The sequence below is a fragment of the Uloborus diversus genome, chromosome 5 (genome assembly GCF_026930045.1).
Source record: "Uloborus diversus isolate 005 chromosome 5, Udiv.v.3.1, whole genome shotgun sequence".
Lineage (NCBI taxonomy): Eukaryota > Metazoa > Arthropoda > Arachnida > Araneae > Uloboridae > Uloborus > Uloborus diversus.
The window spans coordinates 42,974,423-42,997,140 of record NC_072735.1 but is presented as its reverse complement, the minus strand read 5'-3'; the positions used below and the strand labels follow the sequence as shown (position 1 = coordinate 42,997,140).

Sequence of the window (22,718 nt, the reverse complement as noted above, 5' to 3'; positions counted from 1 at the left end):
TTTTTTTTTTTTTCGAGCTCGAAATTATTTTAAAACTTAGTCAGCATTGCGCAAGACACAATATTCCCCAACGCTGAAAATAATAGAGTAAATGTTCTGGAATTCTTTGTTGATTGTTTTAGAAACCGTTTTAAATAGACATAATATTTTTTTAAAAACAAAATACAAACGTAGTTATGTTAACACCAATAATCACTGTTTAGCCCTGCCCAAATTAGAACAAGATGAAGCATTTCAAATCTAAACTCAAAACTGGAGCATTACTTGAGCAACATTTGCTGGAGCAACATTTAAAATACTCTTAAAATGTTCTTCAAACACAACAATCGCTAACGGTTTGACGAATTTTTCTATATTGCCATTTAACTTTGACGGTACAGTAATCTCCCCATGACAAGCAACAATTATAGTGCATAATATTAAGGGGCTATCTTTACTTTCTTGCTTTGCCTAACCAAACCATATGACTGCTATATTCAGTAAGTTACCGCCCTTTAACCAGGGCTAATGCAGAAATACATGAAATACACCGCCAGCTCAGTCATTCCAGACTGAGCAGTTGTTCTCTTCAAATCACTTCGCAATCTTCGGTCCTAAAATACTCTGTTAGTATGTGCAGTGTAATTGCAGTAACCTGCTTGGACTTTTTATTTATTTATTTATTTTTTTTAATGTCTTATCTAAAATCATTTGCTCTCACACAGACTTCAAATTTATTCCAAATAAAAGCATCGGATATATCAAAATATATGACATGAAAAATTTCCTTTTCAAAAAGGTATAGATAGTAACCGCCTCGTAACACATTTTCTACTTAATTTTGAGCCAATTGTCTACTCAGTAATATTAAAGTTCATGACGTTCCTGAAAGAAAAAGCTTATATTAAAAAACACATTTATTTGAGATTATTTACAGATTATTTACATCTATCTAATTAAACTTCTTTCAATAAAAATGACCAAATTCTTCTCATGTCACCTTCATCATAATAAACAAAACCCTATTCTATTTTTACGCTGTTTACGCTGTTCCACAAGTCAAAAGTAAATTCTTTGTTGCCTTGAGGCGGAAAGGATGATCATTACTTGGTTTCAAGCCTTACCTCCATCATCCTCCCCACCTTCAGTTCTGAGCAAACTTAAAATCTTATCAAATAATATTTTGATCTAAAACATCTAGACCGCAAGTAAATCTTCTCATAGCGTAGATAAACGCTGCAGTACTAATTGATTCCACCAATTCCAAATGAACACATCTATAAACCGCACAAGTAAATATCACAATCCAAATTTTGATTCCTGACTTCGTAAAAAGGGGATCTGCCAGATCCACTCCCGTAACTTGAAATATAGCAGACAATTATGTTCTATGAGAAGGAAGAAGTGGCAGAGGAGCTTCCAGATATTTAATTCTTTGCCTCTTGCAAATAACACAATCTCTTACAACCGAGTGAACAGTCTTTCGTCCTTTTACAATCCAAAATCTTTCTCTCAGAATTGTTAATAATATCAATGGTCCTGAATGTTTGTTCAAGATATGTTGCTCTTCAATAATTCTTTTAATCAAGATAGTGTTGTTTTTATCTAAGAATGTTATCAATTAGTCAGAAAACTTCCGCTACCAAAGTGTCTCCGTAAGAATTAAAGAAAAAAACTGTTCGAAATTAAAATGCTTTAATAACACGAATTATACTAAATATCTACTTTTCATCAACAATAACATTAAAAATTTAAATGCATGCTTGCTTCAAAAATTCTTTGCACAACTGATAGACTAAACATATCCGTTTCAATGTATCGAATTATGCCTCAAATTCTTTATAATAGTACTCAAATTCATTTGCCGTGCAGCAAAATGTAAAGTTTGTTAAAAAGTATCCGAACTTTGGGCTAAAAAAAAAACCTGGCAATCTGGAGCGTTGGAAACCTAATTGACCTAAAAAGAGTCTTACACGTCTCCCAATGTTTCTGCCATTGTTTGAAACATTCTGAGGAGGTCTTATTCCAAAAAGGAGGCAGTTTCTGACAAAATTAAACACATCAGTGCTGCTCATAAAGTTTCGTCATTTTTCTTGACGTTAAAAAAGACGAACATGGCAATACACAGAGTATCTGTAGAACTATTACAGCAACTGACCCTATCGACAGAAGAGATAAAATTATTCTTGTGCACAAAAGATTAAAAACAACTGTTACAACAGCGCTTGATTCATATTTTCCCCAATGCTCTTGTTCCTACACTTAAATATAATTTCTTAATGAACCGCATAAGATAATTTTCGTTATATAGATTGCTAAATCAAATGACCATTATGATAGTAATAAGAAGCAACTCATCTACTGAAGTATAGAGCGTTTATTGGTGAATAAGGATGACTTTAAATTTGAACTGAATATAATTGAAGAAGTAGGAAATGTTATGACGAGGGAAAAAAATTTCCAAAGTGAATCACTAGTATTACTGTAAGCAGCTTAACTTCAAACGAATCTGCCTCTTTCAATTTTTTAATCGCTTTCTTTATACATTTTTCGGAAACTGAACCACATTTTTTCATACCCTTTATCAACTGACAACTATTTAAAGCTGCTGGCGAGCGATTGCCAGCATAATTTTGAGCAGCAGAGCGTTATTTTTCATCGAAATACTCATAACAAGCTGCTTAGATGCAATATGAGAAAAATGCCGCTATCCCAGTATTTTTTTTAACAAATGCAATGTTCCGTCGGCATGAATTTCATCGTTCTTGCATAATTTATCGCATTCAGTTCTGTCTATTAGTCTGTAGCACACACAGGAATTTTGCAAGGTTGGGTCCAGAGTTAAAAGTCCTATTTTCATATCATTCCCCAATATGCCGTCAAACATCGATGGTTTTTATCGATTTTTGATATCAAAAAAAAAAAGTAAAAATTAAATTATTACATACATAATTAGCACTAATTAATAAAAAAATATTAATAACGTATACTGAATTAAATAAACAGAAAGTAAAAGGGTTTATACAATTACTTTCATTATTTTTCAAAGTTGAAAATAGCGAAGCAAATTCAATAAGAAGTACCAAGTCTGAATACCAAGAAAAATATCATTTTAATCTGTAATTACTAGACTACAAACAAGGTTAGTATCCTGTATTCATTTATAGTCACCAGCCTGCCTCTATAGGCTTACAAAATATCGTAGAATAAAATCTATTTTTCTAGTTCGTTTCCTCAGTGTGTGGTGGTGACATTGCTTGAATTCAGCAGTGCGAGAAAGTCTTACATAGTACTCCTTAAGTATGTTTTTGAATTTTGTTTTTCCATTAATTGGAGCGAAAATTATTTCTATCTCTGTTTGTAAATAATTTATGTATAAAATACATCGAATCATAATTAATCGAAAACAAATGCAAGAGCTATGGAAGAGGTCCTTACCCCCTAGACCTCCTCCCTTGTGTGCGGCACTGCTATTGCCAGATTTTGGAAATATTATTTTTCTCTCATTTCTACAGTTTCCCTTTCTTCAAATATATTCATTTCAAATTTGTAAGGTTTCACTCCAGCGTTATTTTTTTAGAATATTAAAAGCATTGTATCGATATTTTTTTTATTGCTCCAACATAATGCTACTCCATGTAATACGCTTAAGTTTCTAAAAATATATTCCTCAAATTCTTCATTAGATTTTTTTTTCAATTCTGAGTCTTTTTTTTTTAATAAAACTAACTTTACTTTTACTAAATTCAATTTGGCGAAAATTTGAAAACTTTTTTTTTTCTTCTGTGAATTTGTTAATACGAGAAAAATATGAGTGGGCACAACATTCTGTTCAAACAAAGGATTCTTAATAAAAAAAAATACTTAAATGTGTACCACACTTTTATTTTCTTTTTTATTTGAAGCTTTACATTATTACAATTACTTTAAAACAATAAATAAAAACAATCGCATTTCGTCAGAAATTCAAAAACTGATGTTATCATTTTAAAAAAATATGCGCGTTTAAAATGTATTTTATACAATTTCATCATTTGGAAATCGTTTTTAATTAGAAAATTTAAAATATACTGCTTCTTATTAAAAGTGCTTACGCGGAGAAAAAAAATACTAAAACTCTTTTCATGTATTTGGCGGAAACATAAACGCTTGGCATTGGTCCAATTCACTAATTAAGCGGTATTTCGTTAAAAATTAATCAGCTGCTAAACAGAAAGCGAAAACTTTGTCATTAATCCAAATAGATTCTCCTAGCTTTATCTTTAAATCTAAAAATACCAAACTTATGGAAACTTCAGAATTTCTCGTTTCATCTCAGCCAAGTATAATTATTTTTGAAGCGCAATAAATATTAAGAGATGTGTGTTTACCCTACTCCATTAAGAATAATTATTTTGGAAAACTTCAACTAAATTCCTCCAGCGCAGAAACAAGATTTATTCCTCGAACTTCAGCCTCTTATCGCATTTATCGACCCATTCATCTTGTTAGAGGTCCCTTGCTCTTCAGGTAGGTTATAAGTAACAAGAGAAGTAAACTCCTTTACTTCTGCTGTCACGACTCCATCATCTGCAAATCCTTTTCCTGATAATCCAGAAAAAACGTACTCCCGAAAAAGAATGTAGAATCCTTAAAAGTATTGCCTATCCGACGTTCGGAACCTTTTCTTTAAAGCTTCTTTCGCACTAAGCTTAAAGAGTTCTTGTCTTCTTCCTTTTGTGCCTTAAAACTTCCCCTTTTTCTTCTAGAAAATCCTACTTCAACTTTATGATTCAGAATCTAAGTTGCCGCGATCGGTTAAAATAGAGGTTTTTCTTTTCTTTTCCTCCTTAATGCTGCTGGAAAAAGCAATTCGCGTAAGTAAGACTCCTGTGCAGGGTATTTCAAAAAAAAAAAAAAAAAATGATGTATAAATTTAAAAAGAACGAATAGGGGTAATGCACTCTGATGTAAAAGGAAAAAAGTAACATGATTTATGAGCAACAAGTACAAGGACCATTCATTCTTTAAAGATAGATTTCCAGTTGGTTTTAGTTAAATCATAAAGCTTCATTTTTTAAAGGTATTTGATTTTTTGCTGTTAATTCTATTTTCATAAAATGTTTGAAAGACGTGCTATTTTGAACTACTGACAAATTGTTATTTAAAGGTTGGAAAGAATGGAAAATATTCAGCATAGTACTTCAAAATAAATTAATTATGCTTTCAAATCTGATTTTGTTCGGTAAGTAGGGATCGCATAAAAAATCGCTCAAAATTACACTATTAAGCACTCATTTTAAAGATAAGTCAGTCATTTAAGTCTCAATTTGTGCGCAATTTTTATAGACCGCACAAAAAAAAAAAAAAAAAAAAAAAAAGCTCAAAGACAGGTTTGATTGTATAGAGTTTCTAACAGGGCTGCGGAGTCGGAAAGAAAATGACCGACTCCGACTCCTGGATTTTGAAACGCCCGACTCCGACTCCAACTCCGACTCCGACTCCGAATTTTTTTAAATTTTTTTAATTGTATTTTTTCAACTCCCTCTCTCCATTCAAGGGAAGGGGGAAAACCTCTTAACACAGATTGAAATATTAATTCCTTTTTATGAAAATTTCGCATTTTGTGTTTTATTGTAAACCCAAGACGCCATACAACGTTAGAAATTCAATTTAAAAATCAAAGTTTCCAATAGTTACGAGTTAAAAAGTGAGATGACTTAAAAATCCCTTTTAAAATTTTTAAAAAGGATTACCTGTAATTTTCCCCCTTTTAATGTTTAACAAATAGATATTGATCAAATCGTGTGCTTTCAATTTTTGAAAGCTTTAACTTGAGAGAAAAAAAACCTTTTTTTCTAAATCCAAGTTTTTGAGAGGGGGTGGTTTGCCCCGGGTGACACCCATCTGGTAGATGACACCCAAAGTTAATTTCAGAGTTTATAAAAAAATATAAATACTTCAATTCTGAAAATTTTCACGAATATATTTTAAATTATATTTCATCAAAAAAATTTCAACGAAAATAGGGCATATATACGTCAGGAACTAATTTTACATAAAACGCGGCGGTATACAAATTTGTACGAATAGCTATTACTATACCTATATTTCTTCTTCGCTAAATTTTTAATTTAAATTTTATTGGCTGCTTTAGAATGAACCTAAATATGAAGATTTTAAGATTAACTGCAATTCTTGAGTGTTATAATCAAGAAATCATTTACTTATTTTGTTCCATACTTTTTAGTGAGAACCAAGCTTACAGAAATAGTCTTAATAAAGAAAAAAACATTAGATTATTTCATCGAATCTTTTGGATTCGTGCTTTCGCGCCAGAACTTCTTTGAATTTGCCGATCACACTTAAACGTTTCAACCTTAGCTACGGGTGTCGACTTACTAATTTGTTGCGTTTCTTTTACTATTTTATAAGTGAGATCGAACAAAACACTATATTTCATTTTTATTTGAAAGTGATTACTTGAAAATGTTAGGCAACAAAACCGTTTGCTGACAGTTGCTATTAGTTAAGTTAAAAAGCAAGCAAACTAGGGGACGGCTACAGAAAGTTCGGTAAGCATTCAAGCTAGCTAATTGCCATAATAGCAGTTATTTTCTCATTAGTATCTTTTTATACATGTAATCGAACCAATTGGTAATCAGTTTTTAAAAAATGCAAGGAGAGTCAGTGAAAAGGAAAGAAAAAAAGAAGCCCGGAGTCGGAGTCGGAGTCGGCATGTTTTCTAACGACTCCGACTCCGACTCCTTTATCCCAAAATCAGTCCGACTCCGACTCTTCGACTCCGACTCCGACTCCGACTCCACAGCCCTGGTTTCTAAAGCATCGTTTTTTTTTTAATAAGTACACTAAACTAAAAATTAGAAACACAATTCTTAATCCGGATAAAATATCAATAGATGTTTCAGTACTAATAATCCTAAATTTACGCATTTGGGATTTTTTTTTTTTTTTTTTTTGAATCAGACTGTATTTCATATGATACTCTAGCTCTCAGGGGAAAAATATTATAAAAATGAATGAAATTGTGAAATTGTAACTAAGTTTTAGAGACATTTTTGCTTATATACTCAAAAATCAAATCTATCACATTTGTGTAAAGGGACATGTCCGAAATTAAAAGTCATCGAACATTATCTAAATAAAATAACATAATATTTATTTTTGAACGCTGACAAAATAATGTACACATACTACTATCAGTACATATTATTATTGTTTTAATATTAACTGCAATGTAAAATAAAAGTGAAATGAATACTACTAGAAGAAATATTTATAGTGCTATTTTCACAAGCATTAACTTATTTGATACAACAATGTTTTCAGTGTCATAAGTTGTAATTACATTAACGTCATACCAAAAATATCCCTTACTTCCAAAGGCAATCCAATTTCTGCCGCCTTGTAGTGTATCCCACGCTGGAATTGAAAGCCTCGGAATGAAGAAAAAAAAAAAACCCTAAATCGCCATGCGAAACAGGAGGGTAGATTGAAATTGTTATTGATACACATAATCCTCTCTAACTTGAGGTTTCTGTCCCAGAATATATCATTTGTGTTTTCACTTGGAAGTAAGGAAAATAACTTGATTCTCTAGAAAGTCTTATAAAAAAGCATTTTTTCCAAGCGTTGTTGAGGCACGCAAACTCCGGCTCCTACCTGTATGTTTTTCGTGTTTATAGACGTAAGATTTGGTTTCGCATTTGTGAAGCCAAATCATTAGCAAAATGAGAAACAAAATGTAATTATAAATAATTAAAATATACTTTTTATTTTGATTTGATATTGAGCATTATTGTTACTGATTTTGAAGCACTATTGCATTAAATGCAATCCAGGAACAAATCTCAACCTCGGAGTCAGAAGGATGTAAGTCACATTATGATAATTTTACAGAAGAGTTGAAAAACTTTTTTCTGGCGCATGCCAAGGATCGGAAGCTCTTAATTTTACCCTGGTAAAAAAAAATTGAAAAGTTTCTTTCTTTTTTTTTAAAAAATGAATTGCGTTCACGTGACTCGATGTGGAATACAGTGCTGGCCAAATTAATAGACTAGAGTTTTTTTGTACACTATTTGTACTAAAATACTATTTATTTTACTGTTAATCTACAGTACATACTGTACACTGATTATTACGTTATTTTAGCATAATTTAATGTTTGCAGGTGGCAGCATTGTCTGCTTTGTTTACGATCTTTGTTTATCTACCTACCAGGAACATAACCTCAATCAGCTTAAACAGTTCACTAGTTCTTTTTCTTAGTGTGTTCTGTTGTTTAAAGTTAATTTTAGGTAATTAGTGAGAATGTGCATGCGAGTATATATATAATAGTGAGTATAAAAAAGTTTTTATCTCCTTTTTTAAAAAGTTAAGAAATGGCGTAAACCTTGTGAAAAGTATGCCAAAAAGACTTAAAATGCTCATCAAGAACAAGGGAATGCATACTAAATATTAGATAATTGTTTCACTGTTCATTACTGTGTCGTTAGTTATGTAATCAATAAAGAATTTGCTTTTAAAATAGTCTTAGTTTAATAATTTGACCAGCACTGTAGGCTTCTACAAACGATGCATTATTAAACGGAAAATCGCTGTTATTGGACTTACGTCATTCTGGCTTATAGATACAGAAATACATAAATGATTTGAAATCACAAATATATTTTTGAAAATTAATTACATTTTCCATTCATTTGTGCTGTTGCAGTTGTTTCCCAATCTTACGAGATTCAACTTTTCGATGAATTCGTGCTCAGGGGAAACATGGCAGTACTGCATTGTCCCGTTCCTACCTTCGTGCGGGATTATGTAAAAGTCATGTCATGGGAGAGGATGGATGGTTTTCTAATAACTTCAAGCATCATTAGTGGTAAGCAAACGTTTTCGACACTTGAAATATGTAAAATATATTTTGTGTGGTCAATACGTACATTATTGCATATGCTTATCCAAATATTTAACTTATATTAATGTTGAAATAATAACCAACGTTTTGAAGCACACAAATTGCAAATTACTGCAGACACGTGTTTTGGTGTTACAAGGGATACTTTTTTCAATGCAAAGAATTGTGAGCTTCTGAATGAAAAGTCATCTGATAAAAGAAAATATTTTTTCTCGGATGACTTTTCATCCAAAAGCTCACAATTCTTTGCATTGAAAAGGGTGTTTATTGTAACACCAAAACACGTGTCTGCAGCAATTTGCAATTTTTGCGCTTCAAAACGTTGGTTAACTGATTACTTTTCAGCACAACGGTATTTATTCATTATTTAGATTAAGGTTGACTTTCTCATTGTGTATTTCAAATAATAAATTATTCTTAATAGGCTGAAACTGTCAAATAAATTGTTTTTGAAGTTTATTTTGGATGTCTGAGTCTGAGAATTTGAGGAAAAAATGTCGATAGCTCTAAAAATATTGAAAATGAAAGCATCAAAACGTAATCAAGTCAAAATAATACTTTTAAAATGAAGTTGTATTGTCTTATATAATTTTCCCCTTATTGCTAAGAAGTGCACGAGAAGCAAAATGTTTAATCATAAGAAATAAATAAAAACAAATCTAAGTCTGAATCACTTATATTTTACACAAAATTTTCTCTTCTTTCAGTAAATGCATAGGTATGAAGGAAGGGTTCTGAAAAAATTGTGAAACTTAATTGAAAGTTATATTGCATCAAAAACCGAATAAACAAGAGTATTATGACGTTGCACTTGCATATTATTCGAAAAACTGAGGCTTAAAGAATAAAATTTTATACTTAAAAATAAGTATTTGAAATATAATCACTTTCAAGTAAGGGAATGTGGAGGAATGAGCAATATAGTGTACCATTTTCTCTGCTTTGACCTATCTGGTAATATTTTTACAATGTAGTAACACATGTAGTCTTTTCCAGACCAGAAAAAAATCGAATCTGAAGATCAAAGCCTATGACAACACAAGTAATTTTTAAAAATTGATACGCAAATTGTAATATTTTATTGCAAGTCAAAAAATATTTATATTGCTCCAAAATGATACAGTTCTTGTTATTAATAGTTTAAATATTAATTGATGTCTAATAATATTCAGTGCAGTATTTATTTAGTCAATATTAAGCGTTTTTGTAATTTAAATATTTTGCGCTATTAATCAAGCGCAAAATATTTAACACTATCCTTCATTCAAAATTCCATTTATCTATTTATTCATTCACGTATTTTCTTATTCATCTCCACTCGTTTATTCACTCATTTGTCTTCATCACGTAATATTTAATAAGTTTATTTATTTATAAGTTTGTTGTTTCATTATCTTTTCATTAATTTGTTCATCCTTTTATTAACTCAGTCATTTAGTCAAAATAATTTTTTACTAAAGAACAGAAAATTTATATTTCAATTTGCCTCATTAAAACTAAATCGACATAAAAAAATATCTAATTTTCTTTCTGAAAGAACAACTTTACTTTCTAAAATAGTTAATAATATTTCAATGCACGATTTATTGTAAAATTCGTTGTTTTTTCGTTACGTACTTTTGATTTTCACAACAAATTTCTCATTTCTTCCAGTTGAAAAATCTAAGTCATCTTAATTATTTAACTTTGCCCCACACTGTATGAAAATTACCATTATTCACTATAAACACTTATTTTACTTTTGATAAAATACTTTACAGATTGCAATAAAAACAAATACTGAACTGAAAATGTTGCATTAAACTCTTGCAATAGCTCTTTAACTTTAATGATATTTCATTACATTTTTCACAAGCACACACTCACTTTAAAACAAGACTAAAGAATTAAGCATTTTTTTAAACAAGGTAAAATAATTACGTGGCACGCGTATCAATCTTAGTGTGTCACAAAACTGTAGTTGCACGCAACAAATTAGAAACGAAGAAAAAACAAAAATAAATAAATAAATAAAACAAAAAATGCACATAAAAAAATAATGTGCTACCTGGGTACAATGGGAAAATATAACAATTTGTTGTACGTAGAGAAGTGCCTTCAATTTTGTCTTAATTTTAATACTTAAATAAATTAACCAAACTACAAAGTTATGTGTATTGTTTGAGGCATTTTGCATTAGTTGTAAAAGCTAGGAGATTCATACAATTAGTTATATTTTTATGAATTATAAAACAAAAAAAGAAAAAAGTAACATTTTGTGTATGAGTTAACTTCTTGTGTATGTTTTCCGTGCATATAAATTTTATGTACATGATTTTTAGGTAAATATGGCATGTTAGATAATGGAGATTTATACATAAAAGACACAACGGATCACGACAGCAGATACAGTTTTAGATGCCATGTTGAAAACGTTGTAACAAAAGAAAAAAGAATCAGTAGAAATTATGCACGAATTATTGTTACAGGTATGTTATTTGATACTATGCGTTCATTAAAATTACACATGAACGCAGAATAATGTTTTAATTAGTAATCTATATATTAATGTGTTTGGATTGTGTTCGATTTCATTATTATGATCTATTTGAATTACCATTCCACCGTCACGTGCGGGACATTTGGACTCACATTTTGGACCAAAAAATTATGAATCTTAACATTTTTAACAAAATGTAGGTTTCACATTTTCTTATCATTAGAATTAATACAAAGACAGTGACGTAGTTATATTTTTATTAAATATTTTTGCTGCTTGAAAAAAAAATAATTTATCAGAGACATGTAAAGTCAACCATTACCATTCTTACCATTTGTCACAGGAACTAGTAACTATTTCTGCTCTAATAAAAATACGATGGAAAACAAACTAAAGACCTTAAAAAGCAGGGCTCCAATGCAAATGAAACACATATAAATTCCTAAGAAATGATAATTTAAACTATTGAAAATTATTATGATGTATAGCGTCACGCGCGGGAAATTTTCAAATTTTGAGCAAGAGCATTTTTTTTTTTTAATGTCAGAAACTGGGTCAATACACAAAATAAAGTATTTACGAATAGGTTCTCAAACTTCAGAACTCAGTGGGCCCAGTCCAGAAAAACTACAAACTTCGCTGACCCCTCCCCCCCCCCTCTCCGAGGTGGGCGCGAAAAAAAATGACACCTTTAAATCTATTTTGTTAAATATATTTTACGCTTTTGTTCCTTTATATTTATCAATTCATTGTTCTGTATATTTTTCAGAGCTCTTGTCTGGTTTTCATTTCTTCATTATTATTTAGATCTATGGTAGTAAAATTTTATTTAAAATTCAATTAGGCATAAAAATGTTATCACCGAAATTTCTACAACAATTTTACTAATATAAATGAACTTTTGAAGTAAGTGAACAAAGCCACTTCCCCCGCATTCCTTTCATCAACAGTATCTTTAACTGTTAAAATATTTCAGCACACTTTTTTTTTACAACGTAAATAGATGTGTCTTGAAAATTTTGGAGCAAAAGTTTTATTTAAAGTATAATATCTCAGCTGCAAAAATATGCCTTAATGTTTTCATTTTACTTAATAAAGTTTTGTAATAATATGAACTTCGTCATGTACACAAAATTAATGTGTAGTGTGTTAGCTTCCGAGAATTCCAAGGGAGGGGGGAGGGGCTGCTGCGTCCTGCATGTACTTATGCAAAAACTTTTTTATCCCTCGTAAATGTGCTTCCTTTTTCAATAAAAATATAGTTACTGGTCCTTCAATCTCAATTATATTTAAAGTTTTAGCAGGATAGCACCGCTGACCCCCTGACATGGACTTGCGGACCCCCGGGGGTCCGCGGACCACAGTTTGGGAAACTCTGCTGTATAAGAAAAAAGTATTTTAGTGAAAACGTATTTACAAAGCAATTAAATGAACTACACAGGAATATGAAATTGAATATATTCTGTTGATTTGCTCTTTTTTGTAATTTCACCGGCATTTATACAGAACTTCACTCAGAAATAGCCTTTTCTGACGAAGTTTACGTCATAAGTTTATCTCCAGATGACTCATATTATTCTTAAGAAAGGATATTCTTTTTATTTTCTTAGTATACAACATGATAGTACAATTTCTGGGTGTAACAGTGTATCTATTAAGGAATTCGTCATAGTAGAACAGACTCTTTTCTGTAAGCCTTGTATCACGGCACACTGTTTTCGTGGTGACTGGGGCAAAGCTGTAAGTGTCTTGTGTATAGCTTTTCTAAAAGACTGTTTTGAGCGATATATGTGGGTGGTACAGAAGAATTCCAGAAACGCGTAGATGGCTCTGACTCTGAGGATGCTGAAGTTGAAACATAACATCGTTTTTTTTTTTTTCGTTGTATATAGGTAAAATAAAAATTAGTTCTAACTCCAGAATAATATATTTTAGAACATTTAACTATGTGGAAAATGCTTCATTCAATATTTTCCAGTTGTAACTGTTTATCTTACGCCTGTTTGTATAACGCGTCACGTGCGGGGCAGTTTTGTTTTCGAAATTTCTCTAACCAATGTTTATTGAAAGTTCTAAAATTGTCATAACATTAGAGAACTGCAATAATTAGCTTTAGAAATTAAAAATACACAAACTGAATGACTTTCCTTTTTATTCTAAATATTCATCTTTTGCGTCACTGGCGGAACAAAAAAATTGAGATTTTTGTATGTGCCAGTACAGTTTTTTATACGAATCTTGTATCTTAATATTTAATAATACGAAAACAATAAAGTTTAGACTTTCCTATAAACTTAACTTTAAAAATTTCAATCGATTTTTTAAAACTGAATCAGGGCTTCAAATTTGACGCTGAAAGCAGCACGCTTGCTCGCAACTGGACTCTATCTTTAGAATACTGTGTTGACAATCCAGAAGAAAGAAACTTTGACATCTTACTCAAAACATTAAATTTAACATTTTAACTTTTTATAAACATCAAATTTTTTCATGAATAAAGAGTTTTAAAATTTACCATCGAGTTACCTGTTTTTGTGGAATGGCTCTGAATGTTTATTTATTTTTTTTTCAGCTTTATGACATTAAATTGATCATATTTTTCACAGATAAATTAAATTATTTACTTGACTATGTTTTATCACTTCTTACAAGATATTTCCGCTATTTATGACCAAACATTTTCCTAACTTATAAAGATGAAATCATAAATTTAAAGATGTTTCTTTTATGTAAATAGCTGACTTTGTACTTCTTTGATAAGAGACTTGATAATAGACTACCTAAAAGAAAAGTAAAACCTCAATTCATCTGTTTTATAAACTATTTTTTTTTTTTTATCTGCAGTGAAAATGATAATAACAAATGAAACACAGAAATGCTTAATATTGTTAACCTAACTAAAATATTTATTTTCAGTGATACTGTTAGCAATATAATTGTTCTTGTTTCGGACAATTCATCATTAGATAGGGACATATAAATGTTTCATTAATAACTGAATATGTATCTGGAAAGTAAAAAAAAAACACATTGTGTGCTCATACGTATTATACATGTATGTAGATGTTAAAAAATAGCTAATTTCCAGCCAAAAACAGAAAATTCAACTATTTTTGCTAGTTTTGACTTGCATGAATGTGCACGAAAATGTCTTATTTATCGTAATACCTTACTCGTCCTCATACTGTCATGTTTGCTGTTCAAAAGATAACAACTGTGTTTTATTTAAATATGTTTCAGATAATATTATTATTTCAATTTATTTAAATGTTTATTTACTAAATTATATTTTTTCTTTCAATTTTGAAATTAGTTTATAGGTATAAAAATGTGTCCTTTATCCATGTTTTCCTATTTCTTTTTAACAACAGATCCACACCACAGTCAAGCGCCCAGAATAACGAGGCGAATTAATCGATTATCAGTAAAATCTGGAGAGAGAATTACTTTACCCTGCATAGCACAAGGATATCCTATTCCCAATTACAGATGGCGGAAACACTTCGCTGATGAGATGAGTATATCAGGATTAGGATCATCAGTTCGGCAAGAGGGAGGAATTTTAATCTTTGAGAAAATTACTTCATCAAGTGCAGGAAAATATACCTGCTACGTTAGCAACACAATGGGAGAGGATAAAATGGACACAGAACTTGTGGTGGAAGGTGAGTAAAAGGGCTTAGAATAGTGATCTGAACGTAGCTGATAATAATAAGTAGCATTATATCACACATTATTGGTTTACTTACTGTTTCTCTAAAGAGGTAGAGTATATGTTAATGTACGATTATTGTACGACTGACAAATCGGATTTGGATGCTAGGTACGTTTGTTACTGGTAAGCAATTAAAAGAAATGAATAATACAATCTGGATGGAAAAAAAAAAGCATTTAGAGTGAAATTCCGTTACAACGAATTAGGGTAACGGCACTAGTAACAAACATGCTTAAGACATCGCTTTTCGGTTAACTTAATTTTCTAAGCCTTTTAATGTATTTAGACTTTTAAAACTATTTTTCTCTCATGCAACTGCATCTCATCTAACGTTTGGCTGCATCTGGATCCTCTGGGTTAGTTAATTCTATTTTTATTTGTTCAATTGTGAAAAAAAAAAGGTTGCAGTAAGAGACACCGACAATTTTGATGGTACCCAGTAACAGATAGGGTGAGAGTAATGGACAGAATTCCCCTTTTCTTTTCAAAATGTGCAAAATTTCTATATTTTTAGATATAAAACCTTATTAAATTCAAATGAACATGAAAACTGGCAGATCTTGTGGTGGCTGTTCATAATCTTCCGCCACTGCCTTGTAAATACCAACTGGCTCATAAAATTCACTTTGATAACACTAGATGGTTGCACCGTATCCATGGGTCGCAGCAACACCGGTTCCATCTGCCTAAAATTCTTAATATTTAAATCCAAACTTACGACTGTCTGTTACTGGACCCTTGTCTGTTACTGGTGCTGTTACCCTATCCATTTCAACGAAAAAAAATGTCCTGATTTAGCATTCAATATATTGCTTGAATTTCATTACAACGAACTTTTTGTTCCAACGAACAAAATTTGTGATCTCTTGACGTTCGTTGTAACCATTGAGAAGAGATGAAATGGAGGGAGTGAGGACTTTCATTCATGAAGCCAGACCCCAAGTCACGTAATAGATTTTAAAGCAAAACATTGGAAGAAATCAGGTTTCTTTCGCTTGTTTCACGCAAAGCGTGCTAACCATTCGTCGATGTTGAGTCACATGATTTGGGATGCTTGGGTCATCTTTTGTTAAGATAATGTTTAGACTTGCTCCCTCCCTTTTAATTCCTGCTCTAAGGTTGTAAAGAGATTTCGCTGTTTTTTTACTTCCTTTTACAAAAAAGGAAGTATTGTATTCGCGAAAAAATTTTCACTCAAAAATCGCCCTTAATTTCCATTTTGCTCACCCCCAAATGAATGTTGAGTTTTTTTTTTCGATTCGACCACATGCGGAAAAGTGCCTAAGAATGTATAGACACGCGAAATATCCATTTTGACCATCACCGAGGTAATTACAACGACTTTTCTCGTGACGTCTGTATGTATGTGCGTATGTGTGTATGTGCGTATGTGCGTATGTGCGTATGTGCGTATGTGCGTATGTATCTCGCATAACTCAAAAATGGTATGTCCTAGAAAGTTGAAATTTGGTACATAGACTCGTAGTGGGGTCTAGTTGTGCACCTCCCCTTTTGGTTGCTTTCGGATGTTCCTAAGGGGGTCTTTTGCACCTTTTTGGGGGGAAATCATTGTTAATATCAATGCAAACTTAAGTGGTGTTATAATTTGGTAAACACTTGGTGACGTATCGCCAAGCTTTTGGTCGCCAAGTTTTTTCGCCAACTTGGCGACGATTTTTTTTTTTTGTGCTTCTTATAAATTAATTGTTCTCCTGCCAAATATACCTAGCCATTCCTGATTTGTTATGTTATAAGAATGAGATTAAAAAAACATATATTCAGCTCAGTGGTGACTCTTTTTTACTTCCTTTTACAAAAAAGGAAGTATTGTATTCGCGAAAAAATGTTCACTCAAAAATCGGCCTTAATTTCCATTTTGCTCACCCCCAAATGAATGCTGAGTTTTTTTTTTTCGACCCGACCACACGTACATATGTACCTAAGAACGTATAGACGCTCGAAATATCCATTTTGAAGTTTCCCGAGTTAATTACAACGAGTTTTCTCGTGACGTCTGTATGTACGTATGTGCGTATGTATGTCGCATAACTCAAGAACGTAATGTCCTAGAAAGTTGAAATTTGGTACGTAGACTCCTAGTGAGGTTTAGTTGTGCACCTCCTTTTTTGGTTGCATTCGGGTGTTTCTAACGGGGACTTTTGCCCCTTTTTGGGGGGAATTCATTGTTAATTTCGATGCAAACTCAAGTGGTGTTACAATTTGGCGGACACTTGGCGATATATCGCCAGTCTTTTGGTAGCCGTTTTGTTGCCAAATTTTTTCGCCGACTTGGCGACAAATTTGGCTATTTTTTTTAAAATCTGGTTTTAATGTAGCCATTGTTGGTGATATTTAGAGAGTTAGAGAGAGAATCACATTAAAATTGCAATAATAGAGAAATAACATTAAATTGGTGTAAAAGGAAGTCATGTGATGCACACATCAGCTCGTTTTTTTTTAGGGAAGCAAAATTAATTTTCTAAATGCAACTAACGAGTCATTCACTCATACGTATAAAAGGAAAATTGTATTGCAACTTAATTATAATTCAGGCATTATTCTTAATTTTACATTAAATGTAAAAGTTTTTTGTGATATCATTAATGATTAAAAAATGATAATTAAATCAGAAAAAACGAAAGAAAGAAAATGACCGGTTGATTATGCTTATCAATTTAATGTTATCACAAGTGTCAATCAGAATAAAATTTAATGGAGATTCATAATGAGTATTTAGTTTCTTAACAAAGGAAGTTTTAGAACGGAATAAGAATTTTCTTTAAAGTGTTACTTTGAAAATTAAAAAGAAAACTTTCATAAAGGTGTTTAATGTTTATTTAGTTATTATACAAAAGGAATAGAATTTTGGTGTGCATATATATTGTCCAATATTTTTGTGAGATTTAGTCTTTCATTTGCTTTTTTTTTTTTTTTGTAATTTAAAAACATTGAAAAAGAATAGAATACTAATAATTTGCTGGTTTAGTTTTTAAAATATTGTGCTTGAAAATACCAGTCACACCAAAGGAACTTTTCCTAGGTTTGTCTGTGCATAAACAAGAGAAATATGGTTTCGAATTAACATGTTTTTAGAGAATTTAACAAAGAAAGCATATTTTTAAGAAAATTTCATTCACTATAATGTATCTCATTCAACTATTTAAAAGCATTTTAAAATTATTATATTGCTGAAGTTTTATAACTGCTTGAAAGTGAGAAAAGGCTTCTTTATTATTTTCAGATAAAGAAAAACAAAATCTATGAAATCGTAACATAGTAAGGTAAGGGATGTGTGTAGAGCACCAACTTCAATATCAGTTTAAAATTTTCGTAGTTTCATCAACTATGACAAAACGCTTCCTGTCATAATCTTAATAACATGAGCATTACAAAGGTTAATTTTTTATCCCTTGAAATGACTCTCTACGCCTGCATTGGCCTCTGTGCTTTGTAAATTATTTCCGCTGCAACGTTGATTAAATCTTAAGGTTGTAAGGCGGAATAGTACAATAAAAGTTGCATAGCCGAGTTTCGGAGTTTGGTATATTTTCTACTGTCAACAAGCTCTATATATCGGGTGTTTGTATACAGTGCATAGCTTGAGAATGTATTTACTAGCTCAATTGCTATTGTTAAAAATTTTATGCAGTACAATATCAATTATCTCTAAAATGCTGCTAGCGAAAGCATAAACATTTATTTTGGGAACATAGTAAAAGAGGTGGAACATGAATAGTAATATACATTCGCCGCGTGTTTTTGTGAATTGCTTTTTCAGAACCCATTAAATAATCATAGGAATTAAATGAAAAATTATTATATAAGCTTTGTGCTACAATATGATTAAAGTGAAAAAACCAACGTAAAAAAAGCACAGATTTTGATGAAAACACAGCATATAGCTATTTCAAGGCTATAAAGGAGCCTTTTCATCAGTGCAAAAAGCTCACCAACACAACCAGAAGTTGCGAGAGAACTGACAACAACCAAGTGGACACAGGTAATTATACCAAAGAGAACCAACCAATAAGAATTCATGTGTCCACTTGGTTGTTGTCAGTTCTCTCGCAACTTCTGGTTGTGTTGGTGAGCTTTTTGCACTGATAAAGAGGCTCTGAAATAGCTATATGCTGTATTTTCTTCAAAATTTGTGCTTTATCTACGTTGGTTTTCTCACTTTAATCAATCATAGTAATTACTTATATTTGTGATATAAAATTAAAAATTACGTAAAAACCAAATGCAATTTTCTTCTCTCGCTTTCAAAAATTACTGAATGCTTAACAACATAACTTTTTTTAGAGCCTATACAAATCTCCATCGTACCCACTAACCTGCGTGTAGATATCGGACGAAATGCAACATTCAACTGCACTATTTATGGTGGTCCTGTTGATTCTGTAATATGGAGGAAGGATATGAGATTCTTAAATTCCAATCCCCACATTACATACCCTGCCCCTACCGTGCTACAAATCTCCAGGACGGCGAGACAAGATGCTGGAATGTACCAGTGCTTCGCCCATAGAGACTATGAGGTTGTCCAAGCATCAGCTCAGCTTCTTATTGGAGGTAACTTTTTTCCGATTTGTTAGATAAAAGCTTCAAGTTTTTTTTTTTTTTCGAAATCCCTTTGTGTATCATCTTTTATGATATAGATCGTAAAAGAAATTTGATTTATATATATGATTTACTCGCAAACTATCTTAACAATCCAGTGGGCGTACATGTCCGAGAGATACACAAAGGATAACTTTATTTTATATCTTTATACCACATAGCGTTACGACTTCTGACTTAAACAAAGTTTCCCCCTCCCCTAGACCAAAAAATTAAGTATAGAAATCACGAAGGGTGACATTAAATCAATTTAAAAATGCCTACTTTGAATTCTATGAGGAAAAGACTTTCATTTTACTTAAATAGTAATCATTTTCACAATTTGTATCAATGTTTTATACCATTTAATGTTAAATTATTTGTTGTTTTTTCTGTTAAAGCCCACTGTTGCTAAGCGCTTATTTAACCATACACGATACCAAAATAATCCTATATTTAAAATACTTTTCTCATGAATTGAACAGATGTTTAAAGCCAAAAACCATATTTTTAAAGTGTTTTTGAAATTGGACATAGAAAGAAATATACTTTACATAAGGTATTGCTCTAATAATATAGTATAGTTTTATTTTCTGTTTTATGTAAAATATTGATTTTTTTTTATTACCGCAAAGTGAGGCTACTTGGACCCAAAAGTTCATACCTTTTTCGAGTTTTACACTGAATGCTTTGTTAAACCCATAATGTAAACTGATAACCTTGTTTTTACCCTTTTTCAGACGTTCCAACTATTTATATTTTTTTCTATTTTTAAAAATTGGTTTCAAGTTGCTCCGCGCTAGGACTACTTGGTCCCACGCAGCAAATCCATTAGCAAAAGCTGTAAAACAGGCGGTGGTATGAAGAAGGGCCGATGATTTTGTAAAATAAACTCAAAACGTACATTCCAGGGAGCAAACTATTTATATAAATTGCAAATTATTTATATAAATTAAAATAAAATAAACGTATACATAAAAACATATTTTTAGGCAAACATAGTTTCTCAAATAGAAACATAATGCAATTACAGCTAAAACCAATTGATATGTTCGTTATTTTAACATTGGAAAGAATGAAAACCCCTCAATTTAATGGCTTAGGTAGATTTTTTTAAATCAGATATTATTTAATAACTGCTCTTCCAAGCGACTAAATACTACAGAATGCCCAGGTTTGTTTTGTGAACGATCTTTTAGTTTCCTTTTTAGAGTTGATAGACTTAAGTCAGAATGGGCTGAGCCACTTTCTAAGATATCTCTCCGGAATTAGTTGAATCTGGACACAATTGTGATTTTTCCTGCCAATAATCCGCATCATAGTTTCTACTTCAAGGGACTCTCTTTCTCGTACGGAGCCTTTTCATCCCCCAGATCTGAAAAAAAAAACGGGTATAAATAGTAACTAACCTCTTTATTTTAAACGGTTACAAACCTTACTTAACATAATTTAGTGATGAAATGTGATTAGGGGCTGTTTGAACACTGGGTTCAAGTAGCCTCATTTTAAGGCAACCAATGCACTTTTAATAACTTATATTAGCTATATAGCTATATTAATTATAGTTTAATTACATAGCTATAACCTTAAAACACAGTTATTTTATTAAGAAATAGAAAGCAAACACAAAACTATCTTGACCTTGATGATATCAGATGTTTTTATGAACTTACATGTGAAATTTTGCAGCCACTAAGGCAACTGTTTAGACAACTTGCAATCATAACCTCAATCAGAAAAAGACCGGAATAGCATTTACTTTGTTTCACGCTCCAGCCTCTACCTAAACCTGCTACCTGTCACGGAGGAAGTGTTTTAAGCCCATACATTAAGTTATATAGGTCCAGGATGGATTTTAAACACTTTTTTTTTCATGGGTTTAAGTTGCCCCTGGAGCACAAGAAGCCCCACTTTACGGTATTATGTTTTTTCTTTTAATTTTTCATTCTTTTATTTTATTTTATTTTCAGGTGTTCTTTTTTCCTTTCCTTGCATCAGATTTTTTTTTTTTTTTTTTTTTTTTTTGTACTTTAATGCATTTATTTAGTTTTATTATTATTATTATTTACTTTATTTTTGATTTGAGGGATTTTTTTTTCGGATTGAGTTCGTTTATATAAAATATGACTTTCATTTTATGTCTCATTTTATCCTGCACTAGATGTTGCTCCAAAGCTGAAAACCACTTTCCCGGAGAAAATAATCCGATCAGGAAGCTATGTATCACTTATGTGCGTCGCAACGGGTAATCCTGCCCCGCAGATGAAATGGACCATGGATGGTATATGGCCACTGTCCACTCGACCGGGCACCCTAGTTAGCACTTACTTAAGTAACCACGGCGAGGTCTTCAGCTACGTCAACATCACGTCTGTGGATGTTACGGACAGTGGCGTTTATTCTTGTGAGGCGTATAATGATGCTGGGAGCGTGGTGCATGCCAGGAGATTGAATGTTTTCGGAAATCTCTTTGTCCGACCCCTCAATAACTTAAGTGCTCTGTCTGGCGAAGCATTTTCTGTGATTTGTCCGTTCGGAGGATATCCTTTTGACACAATTATTTGGAAAAGAGGTAAGATTTAATATCTTAGTGTATCAGTGGTTTTAAATACAATCACTTCCATTTAAAGTAAAATTTCCTAATTTATGTATGTATCTTATACGTGCTATTATAATAGCATAACTTCCTTTCACTTATTGTGTGCACTCACAATGTATTAATTAAAATTGTATAACGAAATGTATATTTGGTCCCTTTGAGTTCGTTATAAACGAGCGCGAAAGTATACAGTGAAACACGTTTAACACGAAAACGCTTAACAAAAAAAATTGGTCAACGCAAAGTAATGACTGGATAATAGTATAGCAGTGGAAAACGTTTAACACGAAGCTTAAGAGCCCCAAAATAATTTTTCATGTTAAAAGAATTTCGTATTAAAAGATGTGTATTAAATTGCACAGTATACTCTCCGGACCGCTACATCACTTTGCGTTGACCAATTTTTCTTGTTGAGCGATTTCGTGTTAAACGTGTT

The 22,718-nt window shown here is 31.6% G+C and overlaps 1 protein-coding gene across 1 annotated transcript in view; it reads left to right on the top strand.

Moving 5' to 3' along the window:
* Positions 1 to 8,733: 8,733 nt before the first annotated feature.
* LOC129222094 (cell adhesion molecule Dscam2-like) overlaps positions 8,734 to 22,718 on the top strand; it is a 100,914-nt gene continuing 86,929 nt past the window's right edge. The window contains exons 1-5 of the mRNA XM_054856530.1: positions 8,734 to 8,854; positions 11,212 to 11,358; positions 14,741 to 15,034; positions 19,387 to 19,656; positions 21,845 to 22,255. Coding sequence (XP_054712505.1) covers positions 8,749 to 8,854; positions 11,212 to 11,358; positions 14,741 to 15,034; positions 19,387 to 19,656; positions 21,845 to 22,255 — 1,228 coding nt within the window. The 5' untranslated portion in view covers positions 8,734 to 8,748. The remainder of the gene's footprint in view (positions 8,855 to 11,211; positions 11,359 to 14,740; positions 15,035 to 19,386; positions 19,657 to 21,844; positions 22,256 to 22,718) is intronic.